Source organism: Podarcis gaigeae (assembly GCF_964106915.1).
Source record: "Podarcis gaigeae genome assembly, chromosome: 13".
Classification (NCBI taxonomy): Eukaryota; Metazoa; Chordata; class Lepidosauria; order Squamata; family Lacertidae; genus Podarcis; species Podarcis gaigeae.
This window is the reverse complement of record NC_139689.1, coordinates 34,174,968-34,200,805: the sequence shown is the minus strand read 5'-3', so window position 1 is coordinate 34,200,805 and position 25,838 is coordinate 34,174,968. Positions and strand designations below refer to the sequence as shown.

The 25,838-nt window shown below is 41.7% G+C and overlaps 1 protein-coding gene and 1 long non-coding RNA gene across 14 annotated transcripts in view; one reads left to right on the top strand and one right to left on the bottom strand.

Annotated features, from left to right (window-relative positions):
- Window positions 1-23,117, bottom strand: part of LOC310830319 — a 31,816-nt gene extending 8,699 nt beyond the window's left edge. Inside the window, exons 1-3 of the long non-coding RNA XR_014557580.1 lie at window positions 21,533-23,117; window positions 7,810-8,003; window positions 572-1,109 (exon numbers count right to left, since the gene is read on the bottom strand). This is a non-coding gene — a long non-coding RNA (uncharacterized lncRNA). The remainder of the gene's footprint in view (window positions 1-571; window positions 1,110-7,809; window positions 8,004-21,532) is intronic.
- Window positions 1-25,838, top strand: part of SKAP1 (src kinase associated phosphoprotein 1) — a 344,210-nt gene that overhangs the window by 204,377 nt on the left and 113,995 nt on the right. Inside the window, exon 1 of one of the 13 annotated variants that reach the window (XM_083709708.1) lies at window positions 11,801-11,843. The exons of 11 other annotated variants lie outside the window; for them this stretch is intronic. In XM_083709708.1, the coding sequence (XP_083565834.1) occupies window positions 11,816-11,843 (28 nt within the window). In that variant the 5' untranslated portion in view covers window positions 11,801-11,815. Of the gene's footprint in view, window positions 1-11,800; window positions 11,844-17,390; window positions 17,656-25,838 lie in introns of those variants that run through there. One more of the 13 variants, XM_083709709.1, reaches the window with a different exon arrangement.

Below are 25,838 nucleotides of genomic sequence, written 5' to 3'. Positions count from 1 at the left end.
ACTCAACATCACTGAATACAGCCTTCTTGAGGTTCTGTGGCCTAGCTGCTCACCCACAATAGGCTGCTGTATACAGCAGATTCTTTTCCAGAAAGAAACCTGTTTCTGCAACTGAAATACTAGTCAATAGGTCATTTGTAAGTATCCATCATCAGTATATTAGGTACCTGTTCCCATCTATCAACAGTTCTTTCACATACCAGGTTAGCAGTATCCTGTGTACACACAGAGAGAGGGGGGAGTTGGGGGTCTCTGAGTGAAACCTTCAGTTAGGTTATTTGTGAGTTACCATTTCAATTCACACTGTATGAAATCTGACTTTAGAGAGTCCTTTTTAAGGCTTAGTCATTTCTCCTGAATGTCATATTGTAAGGTCTGAAATCTTGGATAAAAAGCTGATTTGTGAACACTGATGATCTTTTCAGAGAGATAGCCACATACTAATGGCTTATAATAAACCACTGATCTATAACATCATCCTGGATTTATTGTGTTATCAGGTTTTGAACAGGTAATAGGAAGGGCTTCCTGCTTTTGAATCCAGTATTCTTTATGCAGCCTTGTCACTTACTTATATTTTGAGAGGTAGGATTCAGGAAACAAGATCGATTTTTTTATTGCTTTTTGCTGATAATGTTTTGTCTTTAATCAGAGTTCTTATCCATATCTCTCCCGCATACCAAAGGTTTGGAAAAGTAGGTATTGGAAAGGTAGCTGAATTCAGCAGTTTTCATAAAGTCTACAAAAAGGCAAAAAAGTGTTGTCAACAGAGAAAAGTTATGGCACACAAAAAATAGGCAGGATCTCTCTCTAGCTCACCCTTCTTAGATAAAACATACTAAATCCTCCATCAGGGTAAAAATCAATTTCAGTGAGTTGAGACCTGAAATTTCACAGCTAGAGAATATTCTGCTAATTTAAGGAAATTGAGCAGCTCTCCTAGAGTGGGAACATAATCTCTAGTACTTCTTAAATGTGAATTGCCTAGGAAATATTACTTCCTGATTCCAGATGCTTGGCTAGCTACTTAGAGGTGAGTAAAAGTACTCCTCACATGCTCCATGGGGCTGTCATCTTTATTAGAACTTCATGTGTTCAATGGCCAAGTCCTGGAATTGGAAACAGTTTTTGGATTAAGTCCTGAAAGGGTTTTTATATTTTATAGGTTATTGAGAACTCCATAGCATTTCATTCTGCTGGAAACTCCCTGATTTAACAAATGATTCTAGCATTAGTGTGTAGAGTTTGGTTTGGAAAGTGCTACAACAATCTCCTTGAGGAAAGGGACACAAGTGTCTTCCCAGGGACTCAAGATTTCCACTAAGAACCTCAAATGAATGGATCATTCTATTTCTGCTCCATGTCTGTTTTGAATATTTTTATTCTATCCTGTTCATGTTTTTTTGTTTTTAAATCAGCACCAAAATATGCTTTTGGATATTTAAATACATAATTTTAAACACATTTTCTTTCAAAATACACATTTATAAACCTGATTCTATCCAAAAATACGCATTTTGATATTGTTTTGAGACAAGAACAACATCAGAGAACATTGGGAGAAGGAAGGGACGAAGGATACCGGTAATTCATCTGAGAGTTTTGGATCAAGCCACTTTATAATGGAATTTACAAAGAATGAATACTGCTAGCACCCCTATTATCAGACAAGAATCTCACTCAGTGAGTTCTATTTGTCTGAATACTCACACCACAGAGCCTTCTTTATACATAGGAAGGAATTGAGTTATGCAAATCAGTTCCTACAGCTGAATTTACCAAAACTGGAATAAATACTAGGAGTCAGGATTTCTGGTTTTGACTGATCAGTAGAGTAGTACCACCTACTTGCTGTAAGCCTGTTCTGTTGGGTTGACTAGTAATCAATGTTTGTATTGTGTGGGCCACATTAATTTAAAATGTTAGGAGTGATCTCTGTATACACCACCATGAACCCCTTCAGATGTCCTTTTTATTGTTAATTCATTATAATCTGTGCTCTTGATGGTATTGGGGTAGTTACACGTGACCCCACGTTCAATACTATTTGCACCCACAAAATTATCAGGGTGGTTGTAATGTTTCATGAATAGTCGTGCATGGGCTGTAGTTTCCTGCTGAAGCCCTGCAGCTTTTTGCACTACTAATGTTCTGGTTGGGGGGTGGGGGGTCCTCCTCTGTTGCATTATAGTGCTAAGGTGCCTTGGAAATGCACCAAATTAAATTCACTTCTTTGTGATGTAGCCAGTCCCTCATACTTCCTGTTGATGGTATCACCATCCTTGTGGGTTTTTGTGTGGAAGTGAGCAAAGGTTTAATGCAGCAATCACAGCCTGAACATAAAAATCCTTAGAAGTGTAAAAATGAAAATATGGTGGCATAATGCCATAGTGCAAATAGCTTACACACAGAGGAGTAGCCTCTACTGTTTTGCCTTTGCACATACTTCTTGTTGATGTCATATACTGGCATTCCTGTATAAGCATGGTTTCGCCAAGCAATTGCAACCTAAATATAAAAAGTAACAATTGTACAAATGAAAACAGTGTTATGAGTTTGTGGAAGTCAGACTCTTTTAATCCCTGGATTCAGGAAGTGTTAAAATCTAATCAAGCCTTCTGGTCCCTAGATCCAGCAACTGTTAAGAGCTAATCAAACCAGGCTAGTTTACTGAACCCCTGGATCCAGCAAGTGTTAATATATGTCAGGGGTGCTGTCAACAGCTTGCTGGATAACTGCCTAGTGAAATCAGAGATGCAGAGAGCTTCTTTCAGTTCTTTTATTTTAATCCACAGAAACACAGGAAAACGTGAAATGTACACCCTCAAGCTTGAGCCGAAGTTGCTCAGAGTGCTGCTCCAACCCCCTTGCAGTTACTTCTTAGACTTCAGACCCCTCTTGCTGCCTACAGCAGCTGCTAAGGGAATCCCTCTGTCTCTGCTTGGCTTTCTGCTCTGAGGAACGAAGGGCATGTCTGGTCCTAGTGGAAGGAGGTGGCTCTAACATACTCTCCAGAGACAGCGTATCACTTGGTTCAATACTGTTTCTAACACATCTGACTCCTGTCTCTGTTCAGGGCCTCTGCACCTGCTATCTTGCTCCTGTTCTTCATCACCCATTATTTCCCAGCTCCTTTCTTCTTCCGGGGTGTGTACCGTCTCAAACCACCATGATTCCAGGTCCATACTCTCCCCCCCCCTTCCTTCTCTCTGGAAGGCTCTTGGGGTGGTGGTCTCCACCACTCCTCATCTGCCCAGCTCTGAGAATATATGAGGCAGACTTGCTTCCTTGTGAGGTGATTGCCTGGGGGGTGGGCCACTAAGAGAAGAAACGAAAGGAGGCTCTGAACCAGCCAGCAAATGAATGGAACCCCTCCTTCAACTCTTAGAGAGCTAAACGACAAAGCCGTAGTTTAAAGTTGAAAGGGCAGTAAGATGTGAACCAGAGGAAAAGCAACAAGCTGCAAAAAGAGTCAGAGCATGATATTTTATTTCTGTCTAAATCTAAGACTGCAGCTATGGGAGAAACATGACCCTTTTGAGGTGTTAATGCTGTGAACCCCTCCATCATAGGCTCAGGTTGTATACATATGCAAATAAGCCATATATCATAAAGACACCAGAGTCTCCACTGTGCCTTATTTCCAAAAAGAAACATGAATCCTGGGTAAGTGCATGGAATCCCTAGAATCTTGCACCACTTGGAGCTTGGAGTGGTGTGTAACAATATGGCAACAGAGCACAACTTACTAGTGCCTTGTTCTTGAGAGGGATGGGGGAGAAGCTGGGAATGGCAGGAATACAGGCAGTGGAATAGGTAGAGTTCAAAGGTGGAGTTAAAAGTGTGGATGAAATAATGCAGGAGCATTGGGGAAGCCCTGTAGAGCAACTGATACTATGGGATGGTTTTTAAGCGGTCCAGTATAAATTTATTTCCGATACACTATTAATGTATTAATGCACCAACAACATGTTGCTTCATACAATAAAACTGTAGTCTGGATGAGACCCATACTCCATATTATTGAGATTTTTTCAAACACATCCGAAATGAAAGCTCCAGTCTGAGGCACATAGAGACTGATTGTGATTAGTTAGTGGTAAGGGATCTCCCATTACAAAATGCATGCCATCTGTCAAGACTCAGCCTTAGTACTTCTCATTTTAGAGATTTTCCACTGCCAATGATTTTATAAGAGATTTCTGTGGAACTTTTCTTACACCAACAGAAACTGATCTGACACAAGATATTGCCTTAGATATTTTGGTACCCTCCAGGAGTTAATAGTGAGCAGAGGGAAGGGAACTATCCTAATCTTATAGTGCTTCCCTGTGGCAACACATTGGAACTGCATCCTTCAGCTCTGGAATTGCCTCATTTTCAATCCATTGAGAGGCTCCTGGCAAAGAAGGCTGCTTTGAGCAGACTAGCGAGGCCTCAGTGAGGCAGTGCCCTTAACTTCCAACAGCACCATGAGCTGATTGGATACACCAGTGTTTCTTGCCAGTGTGGTAAACCTGTCTCTTAGGTGTACCACTTCAGACTGCAGATGGAGGTTCACATAATTGAAGTCTATTCCATTAGAAAAAACTAGGATGCTAGAAAGAGGGTTTCTTACTTCCCCTTCTTCCTAGCATGCTAGTTTTCTATGGGTAGGAAAGCACCGCTGTGCCCCCCCCCCCCCGGAAACATTTTGGCATGTGATCCCCAAGCTACAGCCTGAAATGGTCCCGTCCATTCAACAAGAACTAGACCAGAGCAAGGGAAATGAGAGAGAGAGATTGTACCTTTGTCCATCCATGTACTGACCTTGTGCTAGTCTCCTTATAAGTCAGTCAGGTTTTTGCCCGGGAGCCCCTTCCCAACAACCGTAAATATGCCAAAGGAGCCAATGGAAGTACTTGATTTCCTACAGATGTGTTTTTAAAGACCTGAAACGCAGCCCTGGTGTCAGGTTGGGAAGGCGCAGGATATTTATGATACAACAGCTCTCCCCCTTTGGCTCTAATTGAATTCGAGTACATCTTCTGGGCAAAAAAGAGAAAAGAAATGTAGCATTTACTCCTACCTACCTTCAGGATTAACGTTTCTGGAACTCCCTTCCCCTGAAGAATTGGTCAAACCCAAGCATTTTTCTAAAGTGCATGGATTTCGTTAAGGCTAGCCATATTCAGAATAATATTTGAGGTGAAAGGACCTCTATAGTCAAACTGAATTCTACTCTTTAAGAATCTTGGCAGTAGCAAAAATAAATGCAAAATTAGCATGGCAATAAGATCACAATGTAATTAAATCCCAGAGGAAATCCACCCAGTGCCAGCCTTGCTGGAGCCATTAAAAATCAACCCAATTCCTACAAAAGAACAATAGCTGCATGAACTTTTTGCAGAATTAACAAACGTGACAGCCAAAATAAGGAACCAGAATGACAGACAAACGAGGGATGAGTGGGAATGCTTTGGGGAGTATTTAAAAATATATGATACTAAAAATCAGTTTTCAAGTAGGGGTAACTTTATGAGCAACAGCTAATTGAAACAAATGAATGCAAGAGGGAAAATAGGGTGGACAAAGTAATTGATATACAGCAAGAACAAAGTTTATCTAGAATGCCTCAGAGTGTTGGGTTGGGAAGTCTGCACAGAAACATTGTATGATAGGAAAAGTTGATGTGTAATCAGAAAACTGGAAAAGCATAAAGAGAGAGAGAGAATGAAACACACACACCATCCCAATTCTCCTGAAAGAGATTCAATCAAAGCATGAGCATTCAACATTAGTAAAGAAGCTACCAACTCTGTATTGATTTATTTAGTGCCAGGAGCATGGTAGGTGTTACAGAGGAGACACATTTTACTCCTTGCCAAGACATTACTTGCCTATATTAGAAATTACTAAGAGTTCTGTGGCATGTTGTTGCACCCATCTACCTTGGGAAGACAATATTTGAAATATTCTTCTGAATGACTTGGATTACATCAGAATACATTTCTTTTGGTAGCTGAAGCAAAGAGGCCAATCTAGATTAGGAGGACCTGTCACAATTAACCCTCAGCGAGTAAATCATGACTGTCACTCTTCTTCATATATCTGCCCTTGTTCTCATGCAGTAGGAGTCATTTCATGTCACAGCTTTTGTGCGCCAACCAGAGCCTGTGACACACAGTGTTCCTGTTATTTGTAAGACGTTTCTACAATTTGATATTTGTCTCAAGGCCTCTGAGATCACATTTGCAATATTATTTCTATCAAGACAATGGGGCAACCTCCTTTTCTTGTCGCAAGCGATGCAAGTTCCCAGATCAAACACAGCCAGCTTCAGAAGAGAAAATGAGTGTTTGGCAGGTTAACGTTGGTGAGGCTGTCTGCACTGGTGATCTTATCTTGGCAGGAAATGCCAAGGATATGACTTAAACAGCCAAGATGGAAGATGTTTCCTTTTCTTGGCAACCAATGGTGGTCTGGGGCATGCTGCCATATATAAGCAAGGTGCCACAGATACAGGACTGTTAGGTCAGTATCTTTGTTCTGATGGTTAGTTTAGTATTATTTCAGGCCCACTTTGTAAATCTGCCTAAAGTGATAGTTTCTTTCCTGATGCAAGTGACAAATTAAGTGATAAATTGTCAGTCACCATGGATCCAAGGTAACATAATTTATTAACTACCTCAGAAGTATTGTCAAAGTTTATCATAGACTGCTGTATAATGCCTTGCCCTTTGGCTGGTATCCTTAATTCTGATCAGCAGGGAGAACGTGGAGCGTGCATGAGTATGATGGTTCTTGCAGTTTTGTAACTGGCTTGGCTCGTGGCCAAATTGTGTGGCAGCAATCTTCCTTAGTTAGCAGCCTATTTAAGATGTGTCACCGCCCCCCACAGCTCCTGTTAGCTTTTAGGTGAGCAGATTTGGACAACATGCCTTATTTAAAGCAGTCCTCTTTAACAGCAGTCAGAAGGGTTGACAGGCTTGGACTCTTTCAGCCTTTGCCATACCAGGCCCAGGGGATGCCATGACAAGAGAGAAACTCAAGGGAGAAACTTGCTAAGAGGAAGGTACGCTTGGCAAATCCACACTGTGATCAACTCCCGCCTGGAAACCAATGTCCCCACTGTAGAAGGACGTGTGGATCCAGAATTGGCCTCCAGAGTCACTTACGGACTCATTGTTAAAACCGTGTTTATGGAAGACAATCTTACTCGGCTACGAGTGATCGCCAAAGAAGAGGAAGAAGAATGACAAGAGACTTGGCTGCTGAAGGGCCAGAACCTATGCTAAACTGGGAAATACTCTGGGCAATTTATGCTCTTGGGCAGCCATGTTGAAATGGTTATATATGAAGCAATTACAATGTTCAAATGGGGAACCGGAGCAACCTGTGTGCATCTCTGTCTCTCTCCTCTGTTTCCCTTCTCTCCTCCCTTGAGAGCTGCAGGGTGAAGGCTGAAAGTTGAAGAGTCCAAGCCCATCAACCTTTTCTCTCAGCTTGTAATGGTAAATGAAAATATTTGGATAAGCTGCGATACGAGGCCATCTTTATTTACAAACTGGGGACCTGCTGGCCCACACATCAAAAGCCCTCCTCTTTTCATTCAGTGTTGCCTTCACCACTCCTCTTGTCTTTCAAGCAGCTGAAGACATTATTTGATGTTCCACTTTGCCTTGTTTACATTAATTAAGGTGGTCAAATCCATCATGTGTGACTTTTTGTCTCTCTCTCTCCCCTCCCCAATCTGCTCACCCAGAAGAGGCAGAAATGGTTCAGACAGAAGTGTTGGGGGATAGAAATGAGAGCTGGCAAAAGACACACCTCCTGCAGGTGTTGGCTGCCCTTTCCTCAAGCCCTGCTGCCCTTTTTTTTGTTCACTGGAAGATAAGAGGTACACTTTTTCTCCAGAGTCATGTAAGCAGGCTGTGAGTCTCTTGATAATCCTTTAGAAATACCATGATGAATGATGTCCTTGTCAGCAAAAAGATGAGAAAAGGGGGTTTGCTTGCAGCCATCTGAGGAGGATGAAAATAAGCAATTAATACAACACTTGACATACATTACATCCGTAATCTTTACAACAGGTAGTATTTTCTCCATTTTGCAGCTGGTTTAGAGGCTGTGAAATTGTAGTTGCCATTTAGTGGGGCCTTGGCAGAGCTAGGATGCGGAGACCTCCTGTTTCAAAGCTCACTCTCTTAGCTAGTATACTACTTTGGCTGTCAATGAGAAGTTTCAGAAGAATTTGAATCAGGTTGGCTGCGTCTTCTGCTATTCATGGGCCAGCTGGAAACTTGCTCCCTACTCTGGGCACTGGGCATTTCTTAGCTGTGAGAGTCAGCATTGTCCAGGTCTTAGAATGATGGATTCGTTTTCAGTGCCCGTGGAAGACTGCCTCCCAGCTTTATAGCAAGAACTAACAAGTAGATCCATAGGTGAGGACCAAACAACACATGACATGAATCTCTTGGTTTGCCCTCCTTAAGTGGATGTCTTTTTTTCTCTCAAAAGAGCCGGCATGGAGATATGCAGGTTCAGCCAGTTAGGAACCATGGTATGTGGTGCTTTAACCTTCTGCCTCCTGCTATGGTCAGAATTAGGGTCCCCAATGAGAGCATTTCATCCCATGCACATGACATGCCTGTCTCCCTCCCATTTGGAATATAACCTTGTGAGGGTAGAGATTAAAGTCCCCTTCCCCCAACATCACTGTCCTGATCCAGCTCTCCCACAACCCACACTGGTTCTTTGGGGGGGGGGGGGAATCTCAGGGTCTGGGTTGTGCCTTTGCTGTAACATTTGAAGGATAACAGAGACAATGTACAAACAAAAGGTATATGTAACAGTTTGAGCCTCCCAGTTTTATTTTTTGATAGTATCATAGAAACACACAAAGTACAGCTACTTGTCAGTGCTTGGCTATAATTCTAAAGCCATTTTCAGGCAATACTTGATTTCTCAGGTTTGAGTTATACAGGGACAGAAGCCTAGAAGTTATGCATCTTTCCCCCTTCCAGGTATGCATTTTTCATGAATAGGGTATTCACATGGAAATACACTGCTCTTGAGGATGACTTCAGCTCTCATTTAGTTTGGCTAAACATTGATGTTGAGGTGTGGGAAATGTGACTTCTGGCTCAAATCAAATCCCTGGATTCAAGGACAATACACAGATCCCCAAAACCAGGCTGGAAATTGGACTGGAACCCACCCCAAGGGCCACTCAAGAGAATACTCTGGAAGCACTCCATACAAGGTTCCTCCTGAAATTTCAGGGCTTGTGATGGGGGGGACACCCTGCTTTCTCCTCCAACTCCTCAGTCACCGAGCAGTCTGGGTCATGATCTGAGAAATCAAGGCTGGGAATGATATCAACCTTCAAAATAGGATGAAATGAAGATGGTACAGTATTCTTCTAGAATTGTTGATAGATTTGTACATTTATAATACCAAAGACAAATCCAACAGCAGCCATCGAATTTAGCTCTTGCTCTGCAACAATCCTGAATTCTCATGTACTTGTTTAGTCGTTTAGTTGTATTTGACTCTTCGTGACCCCATGGACCAGAGCACACCAGGCCCTCCCGTCTTCCACTGTCTCCCGCAGTTTGGTCAAACTCATGTTAGTAGCTTCGAGAACACTGTCCAACCATCTTGTCCTCTGTCGTCCCCTTCTCCTTGTGCCCTCCATCTTTCCCAACATCAGGGTCTTTTCCAGGGAGTCTTCTCTTCTCATGAGGTGGCCAAAGTATTGGAGCCTCAGCTTCAGGATCTGTCCTTTCAGTGAGCACTCAGGGCTGATTTCATCTTAAGGCAGCCCTGTTCAGGGAAGTTTTTAACGTGTGATTTTACTGTATTTTTGGTTTTTATGGAGAGGCCCAGCCAGATGGGCGGGGTATAAATAATAAATTATTATTATTATTATTATTATTATTATTATTATTATTATTATTATTCATGTACTTATAAATGACTAATTCAGGTCCAGGTCTGTCAACTGGATGCTAGCAGTGCTCACAAGATGGGAGAAGTGGCTGGAGGGATCCTTAATGAAATTTGCAAGCCCCACAGCCCCCCTAAGTTTTTTGCTAAATCCTGCCCACCAAATACACATACGAGCACACACAACATATTGCCCTACCAGGCTCTCACCAGCTGAGTGGAAGATGAAGAGAGGATTGTTTTCTTGTCAGTATTCCAGTCCCAGGGCTGATGTGCTCTCCTACCCCCATTCTGAGGACATGCTTCTGAGAACAGAAGGGCTTTGGATCTATTGGATACAAAATCTCCACTGCATGCTCCCTTTCTGCCCTCTCAATTTCCAGAGCTTCAATGGCAGGGAAGCACCAGTAATGGTACCTTTTCCCCACTCTACCTGGGGTGGGGACTTCCAAAGATGGATCTCCTACTCCGCCTGTTGAGAAGGTGTTCCACAATATTCTTCGTGGCCATAGGATGGCATGCCAGAGGCCATAGGATTGTACCCTTAATCTTACTTTGATCTTTAAAAAACCTTTAGAGTTAGAAAACTGCTTCACAAAATCAAGTCATTTGAGTTTTATGGATGGCCTCTACTTAGGTGACTAGAAATGGGGGGGGGGGGAATGAGAGGCACAAATACAAGATGGGTGACACCTGGCTTGAGAGCAGTACATGTGAAAAGGATCTAGGAGTCTTGGTTGACCACAGACTTGACATGACCCAACAGTGTGACGCGGCAGCTAAAAAAGCCAATGCAATTCTGGGCTGCATCAATAGGAGTATAGCAGCTAGATCAAGGGAAGTAATAGTGCCACTGTATTCTGCTCTGGTCAGACCTCACCTGGAGTACTGTGTCCAGTTCTGGGCACCACAGTTCAAGAAGGACACTGGCAAACTGGAACGTGTCCAGAGGAGCGCAACCAAAATGGTCAAAGGCCTGGAAACGATGCCTTATGAGGAACGGCTAAGGGAGCTGGGCATGTTTAGCCTGGAGAAGAGGAGGTTAAGGGGTGATATGATAGCCATGTTCAAATATATAAAAGGATGTCACATAGAGGAGGGAGAAAGGTTGTTTTCTGCTGCTCCAGAGAAGTGGACACGGAGCAATGGATCCAAACTACAAGAAAGAAGATTCCACCTAAACATTAGGAAGAACTTCCTGACAGTAAGAGCTGTTCAACAGTGGGATTTGCTGCCAAGGAGTGTGGTGGAGTCTCCTTCTTTGGAGGTCTTTAAGCAGAGGCTTGACAACCATATGTCAGGAGTGCTCTGATAGTGTTTCCTGCTTGGCAGAGGGTTGGACTCGATGGCCCTTGTGGTCTCTTCTATGATTCTATGATTCTATGAAATGCCATGATGCATCTGCAGCAGCACAATAAGACGCCTTCATCTGTCCCAGCTGCAACAAAACATGTCTCTCCTGTATCAATCTCTACAGCCACAACAGGTACTGTAACCTTTCAACAGTTTGACTTCACTCCCAAAGGCTCACTCCTCCATGGTCTCCTGAGATGGACAGATGCCAGTTATTAGTTGACTAGAATTTTTGTGATTAAGGCTTGTTCTGAAACAGCACCCCATCAACAGTTAGAACTGAGCTTGTCATTCATAAAAGGTTCCAAGATTCTGACAGAGCAAGAATTCAATTAATGTGATTTCATGCCTGGTTCTTATCGTAGTCATCTTCATTATTATAAATAAATGTTTTTATAAATAGTTCTAGAAGAATATTGGATGTCTTATCAATAGAATTTCTATTATTCAATAGATCCTCTTAGAATTTTCTATTTTGCGATTCAAGATGCTGCTCCCCCCTTCCTCTTCTTTGTTCCATAATTCCAAGAGGATGCCATGGATCGTGGAGCAGCAGGGATGTGAGCAGAAATAGTTACTTCATTTATCTGCAAAGGGTTTGTTATGATTCTGTCCTTAACAGATAAACTGCACTTAGCAAAACTCTCACTCTCTGCTAATGGAAAGCACTTTTATCTAATAGCCACATATCGCCCAACACCAGGGGCTTTTAGTAACCTCCTCCCCTTCTCTCCCACACAAAGATTACTGCTCCTTCTTCCTTTGCTAGAGTGGGATATGATTCACAAGAAGGCTTCCTAACTTCACAGCTGTGGTGTGGCTTTATGCCAGACTCTACAAAGCCCAAGAAAGAAGCAGGTATAGAAAGGAAAGTATAGTGAAATATTGCTTTAAAAACACACACACAACACCCTTCATGCTTCCTGTCAGCCCAGCTGGTGGATCTCATGCTCTTGGAAAGACCCACCACTGTGGTGGGCAAATGAGAGTTTCATCTACAATAAGATGCTATTCACACAAGCACTAGGCATGACTCCAATGGGAGTCTTCCTCCCATTGCGAATAGCAGGCATGTAGGAGTGCTATTCCAGTCATGACCATGGTTGGGACAAAGGAGTAACACCCCTCCCCACTTCACACCATGGCACCGGTCCATTTTACTCCCCTATTGACTAATCATGTTTTTTAAAAACAATTGTGCACCAGATCACATCTAGTATAGCTATTAAGCTAGGCTCTTGACCTCAGCCTTCCATCTATAATATGAGAATCAATCTACCTTAGGTGTTTATTATAAAAATCACTACAACATATTATATGTACAAAAGTTTGATCATTGTAAGCTCTATATACATGCTCACTATTGTTACGTTTCTTCACTGTGCCATCACGAGGTTTTTGAAAGTAGGTTGAGAAATAATATCATGGTTAACATGGGGTCAAGGGTGAAGCCAAGTGCAAAACCAGTAGATGACTTAGTCACATGACCAAGCTGTCATGGTAAGAGGATGAGGCTGGAAGTACCAAATGAACATAGGAAGCTGCCTTATCCTAGGTTAGACTATTGATCCATTTAGCTCAGTGTTTTCTACTCTGATTGGCCATGGGTTTCCAGGGTTCCAGACTGGTGGCATTCCCAGTCCTACCTGACGATGCCAGAGATTGAACCTGGACCTACTTTATGCAAAGCAGATTCTCTACCACTGAGCTATGACCCTTCTCCTAGGAAGTGCGTATTTAAAATGCACTTTCTCTTTTCCTGAAGCATAGCTCAACTCCAGATCTCTTTATATGATCACATCAGCCAGAAACTTTCACCATCTTCAGCTCTAATGAGCTAAATCATTAGCATGTTAATGGACTTGAAAACAACAACTTTAGAGAGACACTTTAAGGCAGTGGTTTCAAACTGGTGATCCGCGGACCCCAGGGGGTCCATGTCACCACTGACATAACAAAAACTAGAAATAAATACCGTATTTTTTGCACCATAACACTCACTTTTTTCCTCCTAGAAAGTAAGGGGAAATGTCTGTGCGTGTTATGGAGGAAATGCCTACAGGCGGCATGCCTACGGATTTTCCTCCTCTAAAAACTACGTGCGTGTTATGGTCGGGTGCGTGTTATAGAGCGAAAAATACGGTATATCAAATTTTTCAAAAGTAGGGGGTCCACAATATTTAGTTATATTTGGGAACCACTGCTTTAAGAGCAACCTATGAGGCCATCCTGGTAGTCCCAACGAGAGACAAGATTAACATAATGGGGGCCAAAGAAGGGTTTATTCACTGGCAGTTCCAAAACTCTGTAACAGTCTCGTCAATGAGATTTGTCTTTCTTCAGTGATACACACTTTCAGGAGGGAAGTAAGGATGACGATGTACCTCTGTGTCCAGGCTTTTGGAAGAGAAGAGGGTTTTTTCCATAGCGTACAGCAATTTAAATTACAGCATTAAAAACAGTTTAAAGTAAATTGCAATGTCAGATATAGGGTAGGTGATAGTGAATTTAAGGGGGCTTGCTCCTAGGTTAGTTACATTAGGATTGCAGCCTTAACTGTAAAGAACTGCTGGGTGTGGGTTAAGAAAAATCAGGACCAAGTTTTTTAAGAGGGGGAACCTATGTTTAGCCTAACATTCTTTTACCCCTTCCTCATCTCCTTCCTGTTTTCTTTTGCACACACTCTGATGTTTATTTAAAGAGTATTGTCTACCTCTTCCTGGAAGAATATAAATATGTTAATTTTTTTAAAGCATTGTGTAAAGATTCCTTGCCAAGGATTTACTAAGTTTAGTCCACAGTAATGATAATGTTGCATTTTACACAAACTTGATGGCTCTATTCCTGCATTAAATTCCACCTTAGTTACAAGGAGCTTTGGGCAGTTCCTCACAACAGCAGCAGCAGCAGCAACAACAACAACAACAACAACAACCGTTTGAAGTAGGCTAGAAGGAGATAAAATGCCTGACCAAACAATGCCTGGCTCATCAGCCTCATGGCTGTACAAAGATTAGAGCCCAGTTCCTATCCCCATAATGGACCCTCAAAAACATAGCTTATCAGATTCATATGTTGCCCTTCCCACAAGGAATTCAGGGTAGCAATACAGGAAGTTCTCCCATTTTATCCTCACAACAACCCTGTGGTTGAGACAATGATTGGGCCAGGCTTGAAAAAGGATTTAAGATTAACCATGCAATTCTGTACAAGTCTCATGTGAAGTAATGCTATTGAGTTAAGTGGGATTTACCCCCCATGTAAGTGAGTATAATATTTAGAGCCCCTTTTCTTCTTTTTTCTTCTGTTTTGGCTATTTTAGTATAAGTTCTTCAGGACACTGACCTGTCTTGTGCATCTCTATACATGTCTTCTCAGAAGAGTTCAGTGAGACTTGGGAGTAAGTGGGATAGGACTGAATATAACATTTGAAGTTTTTTTTAAAAAAGGACACAATGCTGTCATAACTTAGTACGTTTCTGAGCACAATTCAAAATGTTGGTGCTGACCTTTAAAGCCCTAAACTGCCTCAGTCCTGTATTCCTGAAGGAGCGTCTCCACCCCCGTCGTTCAGCCCGGACACTGAGGTCCAGCTCCGAGGGCCTTCTGGTGGTTCCCTCACTGCAAGAAACCAAATTACAGGGAACCAGACAGAGGGCCTTCTCGGTCGTGGCGCCTGCCCTGTGGAACGCCCTCCCAGCAGATGTCAAGGCAATAAGCAACTATCTTACTTTTTAAAGACATTTGAAGGCAGCTCTGTTTAGGGAAGTTTTTAATGTTTAATGCTGTATTGTGTTTTTAATATTCGGTTGGGAGCCGCCCAGAGTGGCTGGGGAAACCCAGCCAGATGGGTGGGCTATAAATAATAAATTATTATGATTATGATTGTGATTATAAAGATTGCTGTGCACCTAATTCTACTGAAACCAATCAGACTTCAAAACAGAGGTGGCTAATGTAGTTGAACTACAGCTCCGATAATTCCTGCTTATTGGCCATACTAGCTGGGGTGTAATAGCTCAACCACCTCCTTGGCCACACTGCCTTACCCGGTCCAGGGGCTACCAGCTACCACAGGAAAAGGAAGTCCCACAATGGATTTGTGCCTGTTCACCCTCTCAAACTTGCAAAGGATTTGAGCACTTACAAGGAGGTCAGCAGTTAGCTAACACTTAATCTGAGCCCGGGCTCGCTCACCAGGGCTGAGTCCCGGCACCTGTTTTCAGTGACAGCACTCAGCTCTGGATTATATGAAGTTCCTTTCCTTCTTTAGTGAGTAACATCAACTAGCCCCAAACAGATGTGTCATTAGAGGAAATGTCTTCCAGGTCAGAGGGTGTGAAGTCCCATCAGACTTGCGCCCCAGCACTGCTCATATTTCAGAAAGGAAGCAGTGTTTCCAGCTCAATGGCTCTAAAATTCTCCAAAGTGGAAGCAGGTTGTTGGACTTCTTGTCTTGTACATTTTATGCACAAATGGAAGTGTTGGAGAAGAACTATCTTTTATGTAAAATGTAGCTCTACAGTTAAAGGAGAGAGAAAAGTACTAAAAAAGAGTAAGGAGAGGAGGGAAATCTGTTGGCAAAATCTTTTAATGTTTTCCACCTGCTCACGAATATTGATACTCAGGTCTGTGGAGGGAGGGGGAAACGTCTGATTTATGTCTCTGGTCATGAGACAATGTAGAGGTGAGGTCAGATGCAGACATCCTTCATCCTCTCTTTAGTACTCTGGCTTATCCCTTGGGCAAGGTAGAGTCAAAATATCTCAAATGGCAGAAGTCACCTGAGTGACATGACTGGAGGTTAAAGGAGCAGAGCCCCCACCTCCTATGGGCCGGATGACACCTATATATCTCCATGTTACTATTGTTTCCATTTGAAAAATGGCACATTGGTTGTGGTAGCTTTGACTTTTCCCCTGCCCCACCTCCTCACCCTAAATTACCTTGGACTTCCACCAAAATCATCTGGAATTATTTGTATTGTGTAACTTAAGGATGGGGGAAAGGAAGATAAAATCAGAAATACCAAAGACTGTGGCCAACAAGTGTTTCATGCTAGCATAACCTTAATAGGGAACAACACAGAGAATGAATCTGATTCTGAGTTTTGGGAGTTCTCTTCATTGATGAGATGCTGAACAGTTGCATAGCAGCAGGGAGAGGGTGTGATTTGTTGCAGGGAAGCAGGAGTCTGGAAGTTACCAGCAACAAATCATGCATGAAACACTTGTTGGCCACAGTCTTTGGTATTTCTGATTTTATCTTCCCAAATCACACTCTTATCTTCCCTTTCCCCATCCTTAAGTTACAGTACATAATATGTTGCACATGCACATGTTGTTAAATTCTCTGCCCAGGAAGTGTTCCAACAAATACAGTCGGACAATTGAAAATTATCAGCACACACTTTTGCAGTTTTCCAGTTTTGTGCAAATCGGACTGTTCAGACTGTACTGTTTGCATTTAATTGCCATTTAACTCCAACTTATACATCTTCTATATATGCCTCATTTAGCTGACGATTGCACTTCATGCATCTGATGAAGTGGACTCTCGTCCAAATGTGTTAGTCTTTAAGGTGCTACATAACACTTTGTTGCTTTTCATACATTATGTTTTAGCAAGTACTTCTTGGTCTAGTTCTTAATCTGAGTTTTTAAGGATATGTGTCCACCTGTATGGAGTTCCCAATTGATCATAATTTCATATTGTCTGGACTTGAATTGGAAAAAATATCGTGTAAAATGGACTTTGGTAGTAAGTAACCAGCAGATTGTTTATGACAGAAGCTGAAGTATGTGTCTAGGTGTTTTTATATGGCTCCCAAACTGTGGGATGATAAGAGAACATGGTGTGAACCAATCGAGAGCTGAGAAGTCCTTGATGGAAGTGTGAGAATGGGTCTTCTCATTCATGGACCTCCTACAGTGACTGAGAGCTATATCCCTGGACCCCAAGGACTCCTGTGTCTTGGGCTTGCAGGTGCTGGCAGCAAATATTAGACCACAAGACACCCTGAAGTGAGCCAGTGCGCCGACTGTGTCACCACACAGCTTGCCCATATGTTATTACTTATACATCAACCCTCTCTGAGTAATGGCCTGCAGGTTGAGGCAAAGCCAGCTTTCGTCGAGCATATATTTCAGCAGTGTTTAAATAAGCCCATCGAGACGCGCGTCGCGTGAACTTTTCTCTCCCATCCGTCTGCTCAGAGCTGCCTGTGGAACAAAATGAATGGAGAATACAGGAGGCAGGGGGGAGGCGCTTTGAGCCTTCCTCACTCCCCTGGAAAATGAGCTAGTCTGCTTTAACAATAAATGGTGACCAGTTCGAAAGCACACATGACCGGTCTAGTGAAGATTGAGCAAAGTAAGTTGAGCTTAATGAAGTCCTGCGTCTTCTGGACAGGAAAGGACGGGTGTTTTATAACTGTTTATTGGAGTTAATGGTAATAAATTCCTCACTTATGACGCATTAACTTTAATGTTTTCATTATGGGGTGATATAGGGCTTGCCTTTTAACATAGTAAATCACGCTGTCCTGATAGCATAGTGGGTTGAGCGGCTGACATAATGTTATGTTTAGGGGGAGAAGAGAAGAAACAAGAGAATGAGGTATATAGATCATCTAAAAATATTTTGATCCCACCTCCCCAAATGTAGTTTTAACCTTTTTGGCAGTATAAGCAGACATGCCAACAGGGCAAACAGTTTAGAGCAGGACTTTAAGCTGGAGTTGCTAAGCCTCTTGTGAAGGCCTGGTTTCCATAGCAACTTCCGAACTGTTCTTGGTGCTAAAGCTCCTCTTTCTTCTATTTTTCCCACCTTCCTCTTTGGTAGAGTCTGCGGCCTTTAGCTAATGAGCTGTGCAAATAGATATTGAGATTTACAGTTTTTTAGTTTTGCAATTACCATCTTAGCAGCTTGGAGGAAATTTTCAGAGCCAGGGGCAACCAGCCACCTTCTCATCGAATGCCCTGTGCCCTCTGTGCCTTCCTCTCACCTCCACCCCTTGCCCTTATTTTGTGTCACAGTTATTTTACTTTCGAGCATGCAACAAAATTTCTCAAGCACAAAGAGAAAATACTGTAGTAGAATTTTAAAAATAAAGCACATCTAGTTATAAATCAGTAAAAGGTGTTTGTGTTCTGCTCACATGGTCTTAGGAAAACTCAATTGAAAGGTCCAAAGGCTTTTGCATAGCCGAGGTTACTCAGGTTAGAGGGCCCAAGGTCACTTGTGCCCAAAGTTGTGTGTAGTTGTGGATGGTCTAGTTGGAGACAGGTCACTCATTTGGCCAGGGAATCGCTGATGAGCACTAGCCTTCATTGAGCCTGGCCTGAATGGTCATGGATGAAAGCTGTCCCCCACTGTGTTGTCCTTGCACAGGGCACTGGTAAAGCCAGCCAACAAAGCCTTCACTTTTTCCATGGTTCTTAAGCTAGTTGACATGAACTTTGTGTAAACAAGATTGTGGCCTGTCAGACCTGGTTGCTAGAGTCATGGTATGGTAAGAAATGCAGAGAAGTGACATGGCAGTCTGCTATAGTTGTTGCTGATGAATTCTTGATTTCTCACCCCTTGCTTTCAAAGTCAGAATTCTTTTTTAAAACAATTGAATTATAAATAAATTCACATTGTGCCCCTCATTGGACACACCCTACCAAGACATTCTCATGGGACCTATGCCAGAACTCAGTAATAGTGCTGCATTCATTTCAGGGAGGCTGTAGCTTGTTCTGTGGTGGATTGTTATCTTTATTCTTTTCCTTGTGAATTAATACCTTCTGCATTTTTAACTTCCTAAATTGCATTCATTCTATATGCTAAAATTATATCAGAAAATTGTTCCATAAACTAGTAGATTTTTGCCTGTGTGGTCAAAATTTGGTAGAGAGATCCTGAAAGAAGTATGTCTAATACAGTTTTGGTGTATGAGGTTATTGTGCATATCATCAGATTTGGGGGGTGGGGCACCTGTTGCTACTACTAGTTTACTTCTTCATCAGACTGAGTGACAAAGATACCTTTATTATTTGCAGCCCTGTTCTATCTTACCTCAAGTCTTCATAAGTCTGGGCAGTGTATGTGTTGCTTAAGGTTATAAACTCTGCACTTTGAAATTTTTGCATGGAATCTAGATGTTTTCCCTCAGGAATAGCACTTCTGTTGTAGAGATACCTTGGCATTTGAAGTGCAGTATTTCGGGGTTTTATACTCTGATAAAGCTGCCATTGCTACTATTGTCATGTGGGATGTAATTGAACAAAACTAGAGGCTCATGTTATGTTTTCCCTGTGACATGAATTGTGATAGGGAACACAGCTCCCCCCACGTTGATCATAATTTGTCACAGTGCCGAATAATTTCCCCAACTATGGGGAAAATAACTTTATTTACTTAACTGGAAAAATTATACACTGCACCACCAGCTCAAATGGACTCTCAAAGTTTCTTACCACTTATAAAAACATAAACTCTACAATAAAACCACAATAAAAATTAGCAATGAGAAAGTAATAAAACATCAAGCCAGCTCCATAAAATACTAACAATGCAGAAGAAACTAGTATCATTCTTCCTCTAATCACTCACAAGCCTTCTTGAATAAGACATTGGATAGATCTGAACAACTCCTAATCTGCTTCAGTGAGCTGTTTGTTGCTGCCAGGCAGAAATCTGATGGGACAGATCTCTCTCTCTCTCTCTCTCTCTCTCTCTCTCTCTCTCTCTGTGTGTGTGTGTGTGTGTGAGAGAGAGAGAGAGAGAGAGAGAGAGAGAGAGAGAGAGTTGGATATGGATAACAAAAACCCATATTCAAGTGTCTGCTCCACTGAAAAAAATTGGGCAAATCATTATTTCTCAATGCAGAACTCACATGATGACAGCAGACCTTTTTCTTTGACAGCCGATCACATTTCCATTACCCTTTCCAGCAGAGAAGAGAAGGGCAGGTAGGGGTATGTGTTGAACCCACTGCTACCTACAAAGCATTTCCCCCTGTTGCCTTTCTCTGCACTGATGCTGTTAGGCAATTTTATATTTCAGTCAGTATTCTCACAAAGGAGCTTTACTTCACTTCCTTCAAAATAGGCTGTTTTGTGGGGGTTTACTTCTCATTCGGCTGTGTGGGACCCTGGACATCAGCCACTGGTGCTGACTCCTGCCCTGGTGCAACCAATATAGCCAGGCTTTGATAATAGTAATGGGCCTAGCTGGAAGAGGATGGGACATGGGAGGGGGCTGCAACCTCAGGGAGAAAGTGGTGAGCACAATAAGAGATCAGCACTTCATCCCACCTTCTTCTCCCCAGGAAATCATTCCATCTCTCCCATTTTGCTACTGTTTGACAGCAACAAATGAAGCCTGTGGGTCCCTCCAAACTGGTAGTTTTATTGCAAGTAAATTCTACAACATTATTATTATTATTATTATTATTATTATTATTATTATTATTATTGTTGAATTTATATACTGCCCTTTACCTGGAGGTATAGATGCAAGAAGAATGCATTGTTGGTAGATTTATTCTGCTTTAGTATATTATTCTGCCTTTCGGTCCCAGCTCCTGCCCACCTAGCAGCTCGAAAGCACTCCTAAGTGCAAGTAGATAAATAGGTACCACTTTATAGCGGGAAGGTAAATGGCGTTTCCGTGTGCGGTGCTGGTGCTGGCTCGCCAGATGCAGCTTCGTCACGCTGGCCACGTGACCCAGAAGTGTCCTCGGACAGCGCCGGCTCCCAGCCTCTTGAGCGAGATGAGCGCGCAACCCTAGAGTCGGTCACGACTGGCCCGTACAGGCAGGAGTACCTTTAGTATATTCTTCGGTGCTTCTCTAATTACTGCAATGCAACCGCATTATAGCTGTCTGGAGGGGCACAGCTAAACTGGAACAAAAAAACCCCAGAAGGTTGGTAGTATAGGATTTCAGCAAAAAGTTATGGACTATGCACCAATTGGGAATGAAAACAGTATTGAAAATGGGATTGCATGTGACCTGAACACAAATCACTATGACTGCACAATAGAACGAACAACTGGAGGGGACCTTAGTTTGTTAGTCACTATTCCAGTTTAGCTCTCCCTTTTTTGGACATTTGTGCATACAGTACTGTCACTTCACTTCTTGAGTTGTCAGTTATGTATGCAGCTGCAAAACCAGAAGTGCAGGAAGTGATATCCTAGGAGTATATATTGTTATGGTTTGCTTATTTACATTGATTGCTTGTCCATCCTAAAGACTCACCACAGATCTGTAGTCTTCTCCAAAGAACTACAGGTACCAGAGTTCCCTGGAGAGAGGGAATGAATAAACCAGTTTGAGTCTATGGTGCAGAATATTGTGGACTGAATTATCTGCCTGACCCTGCCATGTGGGTCACCAGATAACTGGTGCATGCAGATATGCAACTGATTAAGCTCAGATTCATTGAATCAGCACAGCAAAGCCCTGGAAAATAACTTTATATTTTTTAAGTTGATTGGGAAATGGTGTGAGAGACTCTGTCCGGCTTTGACAGTGGTATATACATTTAAAACAAAAGAGTAAAAGCTCCATTTGAACAGGCCCCGAAAAATGCAAAAGACCAAATTCTGGCAATAAATCCATCACTTGAATAACTGTTTCCCATATGATTTGTTGCCATTGATTGCCACCCCACAGCATTGACTCTGGGTTGTTATCTTCCTGTTGATGCCCACACTTTCTGAATTTCTGCTTACTAGCTTCTTACAAAAATGTCCACATAAAATATTTCTGACTGATTTCTTCTCATACACTTTTCTTATTTACTCCAGTGAGCAATGCAATAAAATTAACTTTATACAGGATCAATTTGAGGTGATCCATTTGCTGACAATTGTATTACATTTCTCTCCTGCCTCCTGCTGTTTTTTTCTTTGAAATATTCCCTTATCTTGTCCATAATCTCTAGGTGTTGAAAGTTACAGTAGTAAGGAGCAGTAACAACCCCTGAAACTCCCCCCCCCCCACAAGGCATACCACAATAATAATGTTAAATACAGGTGACAAGCAGGACTCTTTTTTTAACAGATTGACAAAGTAACAGATAAGATTGATAAGATAAGAAATCGTTAAGCTTTTGACTTAACCATCATGGGACAAGAGAATGGGGGCTCTTATTTATCAGTAACTGATTGAGACATAAAGAAACAAGAATAATAATGAATGGACAGCTTTCATAGTGAAAGAAAGCTAACAGTGGAATCCTTCAGGAATCTTTATTGGGAATGACTTATTCAAAGGATATCTGGAGTCAGGACAAGAGTGAATAGTCAATTTAATGGTGACACTAGGTTACTTGTTAAATTGGTTTTCTCCCATGGCTTTGTCACTGGAAGTAACCCCCAACATGCTGTACTTTAAAAAAAAAACACATACACAATGTTCTGCTTTGTACAGATTGAGATGTTGTATCATTGTCATACTCAGAAGAACTCCAAAATGATTTTTCCAAGCTGACTTGATACAAGACATATGAGATATTTGGGAGCTCTAGGTGGTGAGTTCTTGGATCCAGAGTTAAACCACAGAACCTAGGACTTGCTGATCAGAATGTGGGCGGTTCCTGCTCCTGCCAACCTAGCAGTTTGAAAGCACGTCAAAGTGCAAGTAGATAAATAGGTACCACTCTGGCGGGAAGGTAAACGGCATTTCCGTGCGCTGCTCTGGTTTGCCAGAAGCGGCTTAGTCATGCTGGCCACATGACCTGGAAGCTGTACGCCGGCTCCCTCGGCCAATAAAGCGAGATGAGCACCGCAACCCCAGAGTTGGCCACGGCTGGACCGAATGGTCAGGGGTCCCTTTACCTTTACCTTTTTATCCAAGTAGCTGTGTTGGTCAATAGTGATTCTTACCAGTTTCAGGAAGTACTCCTACTGTGCCCTTTCCTAAAAAAGGATGCTGCTACAAATATTTATGCTCTGGTGACATCAAGATTAAGTTAGTGCAGACATTCTTTCACCTCTGGTGGACCTGCCCGAAAGTGAAGGCCTTTTGGGAGATGATTCATAATGAACTAAAAAAGGTACTTAGATTTACCTTACCTAAGAAACCAGAGGCCTTTCTCCTGGGCATGGTGGACCAGAGAGTGCTTAAGAAGGACAGAACTTTTTTTATGTACGCTACTACAGCAGCAAGGATCCTGATTGCAAAGCATTGGAAGACACAAGATTTACCCACACTGGAGGAATGGCACACACAGTTGATGGACTACATGGAACTGGCCGAAATGACTGGCAGAATCCGAGACTTGGGAGAAGAAACAATCGAGGAGGACTGGAAAAAATTTAAGGACTATCTGAAAAAACATTATAAGCTGTATGAATGTTAAAAAATGCACCTTTTAGGAAATTCTAGCCTCAGTAATGTTAAACTAAAGAAATGGAAATTAAGGCACAAGAAGTCAGAGATAGAATAATGAAACAACTTTATTGTGTTTAAATGAAAATGTACATGATTTGGGTTATAACACATTTGAAATTGGGTAACATGATAAAATGAAAGATACAACAAGTATTGAAACAAGTTAACAAATTGCTGATGTTATGTATCACAGAGAATGCAGGGTTGGGAGGATGTGGGGAAGTCCAGTAGACTTGGAAAAAAGAACAAGAAAATTTGTAATCTTTCTACTTCACTCTTATAATATGTTCTTTATTCTTTTTTCTGTATTTCACAAACTCAATAAAAAATATTATAAAAAAAAAGATTAAGTTAGTGCAAATATTCTATGTGGAGCTGCCTTTGAATGGCGTTCAGAAACCTCATCTGGTTTCCAATTTTATAAATCTGTTAGTTGGTTTATGGGGCCAGTTTAAAGTGCTGGTTTTAATCTGTAAGGTCATAAACAGCCTGTACTTTTAAAGCACCTTCTGTTTATAGGGGCTTATAGCAATTTCCGCAATTGAAATGAGAGAGCATAACATTCCAAAAATATTGTGCCATGGCTGGGCAAGGGCTGCTTTCTTCACTTTCCAAAGGTGCTGAGGGAGGTAAACCTCTGCCATTTGTCTGAATTCCAGACCTAAACATTAGACTTTAGGGCAACCAGACAGCAATAGGATATTCTGGTGTGTATTTGCTGCTTAATGGTTCATCTCTCCTTTGAGGTGGCACAAAGAGGCCTTAAAAACAAAGAGCTGGTTTGAAAACATGCTGAACTCCTCTCTAGATTTCATCTTAATTGTTCTGTGAGAGCTGAGAGAATGGGTAGGAGATGACAGAGGTATCTCACACCTGTCCTTTATGTAAGTAATCTTGCCTCTCTTTTTTGAGAAAATGTTATATATACACCCACCCACACAGCATTTTGGGAAGGATGTTTGAGATTTCTTAGGGTGAAATCCCCAGTTCTTGGCAAATGTAAATCATCATCTGGTTTCAGAAAAAGTTATTTAAAGGCTATGTTGATTAAAATATTTTTTTCTTCAAAGAAAAAAACATTCAAAGAAAAGCCTTCCAAACTTCCAAGTTTGGGAGACTATATGACCTGTTTTTGAGAAATCCAGTATCATCTTCCAAATTTGTAGTCACTTTACTGCAAATGCCGGAGATAAATCTGTGTTGGAGAAAATGTTGGTGAATACTCCCACATGTGGGATGTGCGTGTGTCTGCTTGTAGAGATTAGTTTAGTTTAGTCCACTCTGCATTTTTAAGAGAACCAACCTAATTTGCTGTTTCTGACTTATGGTTGAATCAGTATGCAGCTAACAACAGACTGCACACTTCTTTGAATTTTGTGATGCAGTTTTGTTTCAAAAATTCATTAAATGTTATTTTATAAGAAAACCCATAGAAAAGTGTAGAAATATGTACATTTTAAGAGGAAAATGTGTACAAAATATGTATTTTAAGAGAAAGTGCATACCAAAATGTGTAAAATATAAATGTACATTTTATGTCCTAACAAAAAAATGGGGAATAGATTTATGACTGAAAACCTGTGAAACTAATACTGAATAGAACTAGTTATATGCTAGAAACTCTGGCAGGTTAGGGACAAAGGTGAAAGCTACTTCCTAGTTCTACTGGATCTCTCAGCGGCATTTGATACCATTGATTAATCCAGAATGCGGCAGCTAGATTGGTGACTGGGAGTGGTTGCCAGGACCATATAACACTGGTCCCAAAGGATCTTCAGTGTCTCCCAGTTCGTTTCCAAGCATAATGCAAAGTGTTGGTGCTGACCTTCTGAAGCTCTTGGCTCAGAATACCTGAGTGAGCTTGTCCAGCACCATAGTTCAGCCCGGACATTGTTTTTGTACAATCTTGTTTGTTCCCAGTAACCAAAATTATATTATCAACATATACAAGCTGAAAAGTTGTTTTCCTTCATTAGCAAGGAATCATACAAAACAAAGTGGCACTAATAAAGGAAAGTTCCAGGGTAGCAACAGAAAGCAAACTAAAAATGCTTTTGCAGTTCATCAAAACTATCCAGCAATATCAAGTTACAGTGGTGCCTCGCTAGACGAAAAGAATTCGTTCCGCGATTCTCTTCGTCTAGCGATTTTTTTGTCTTGTGAAGCA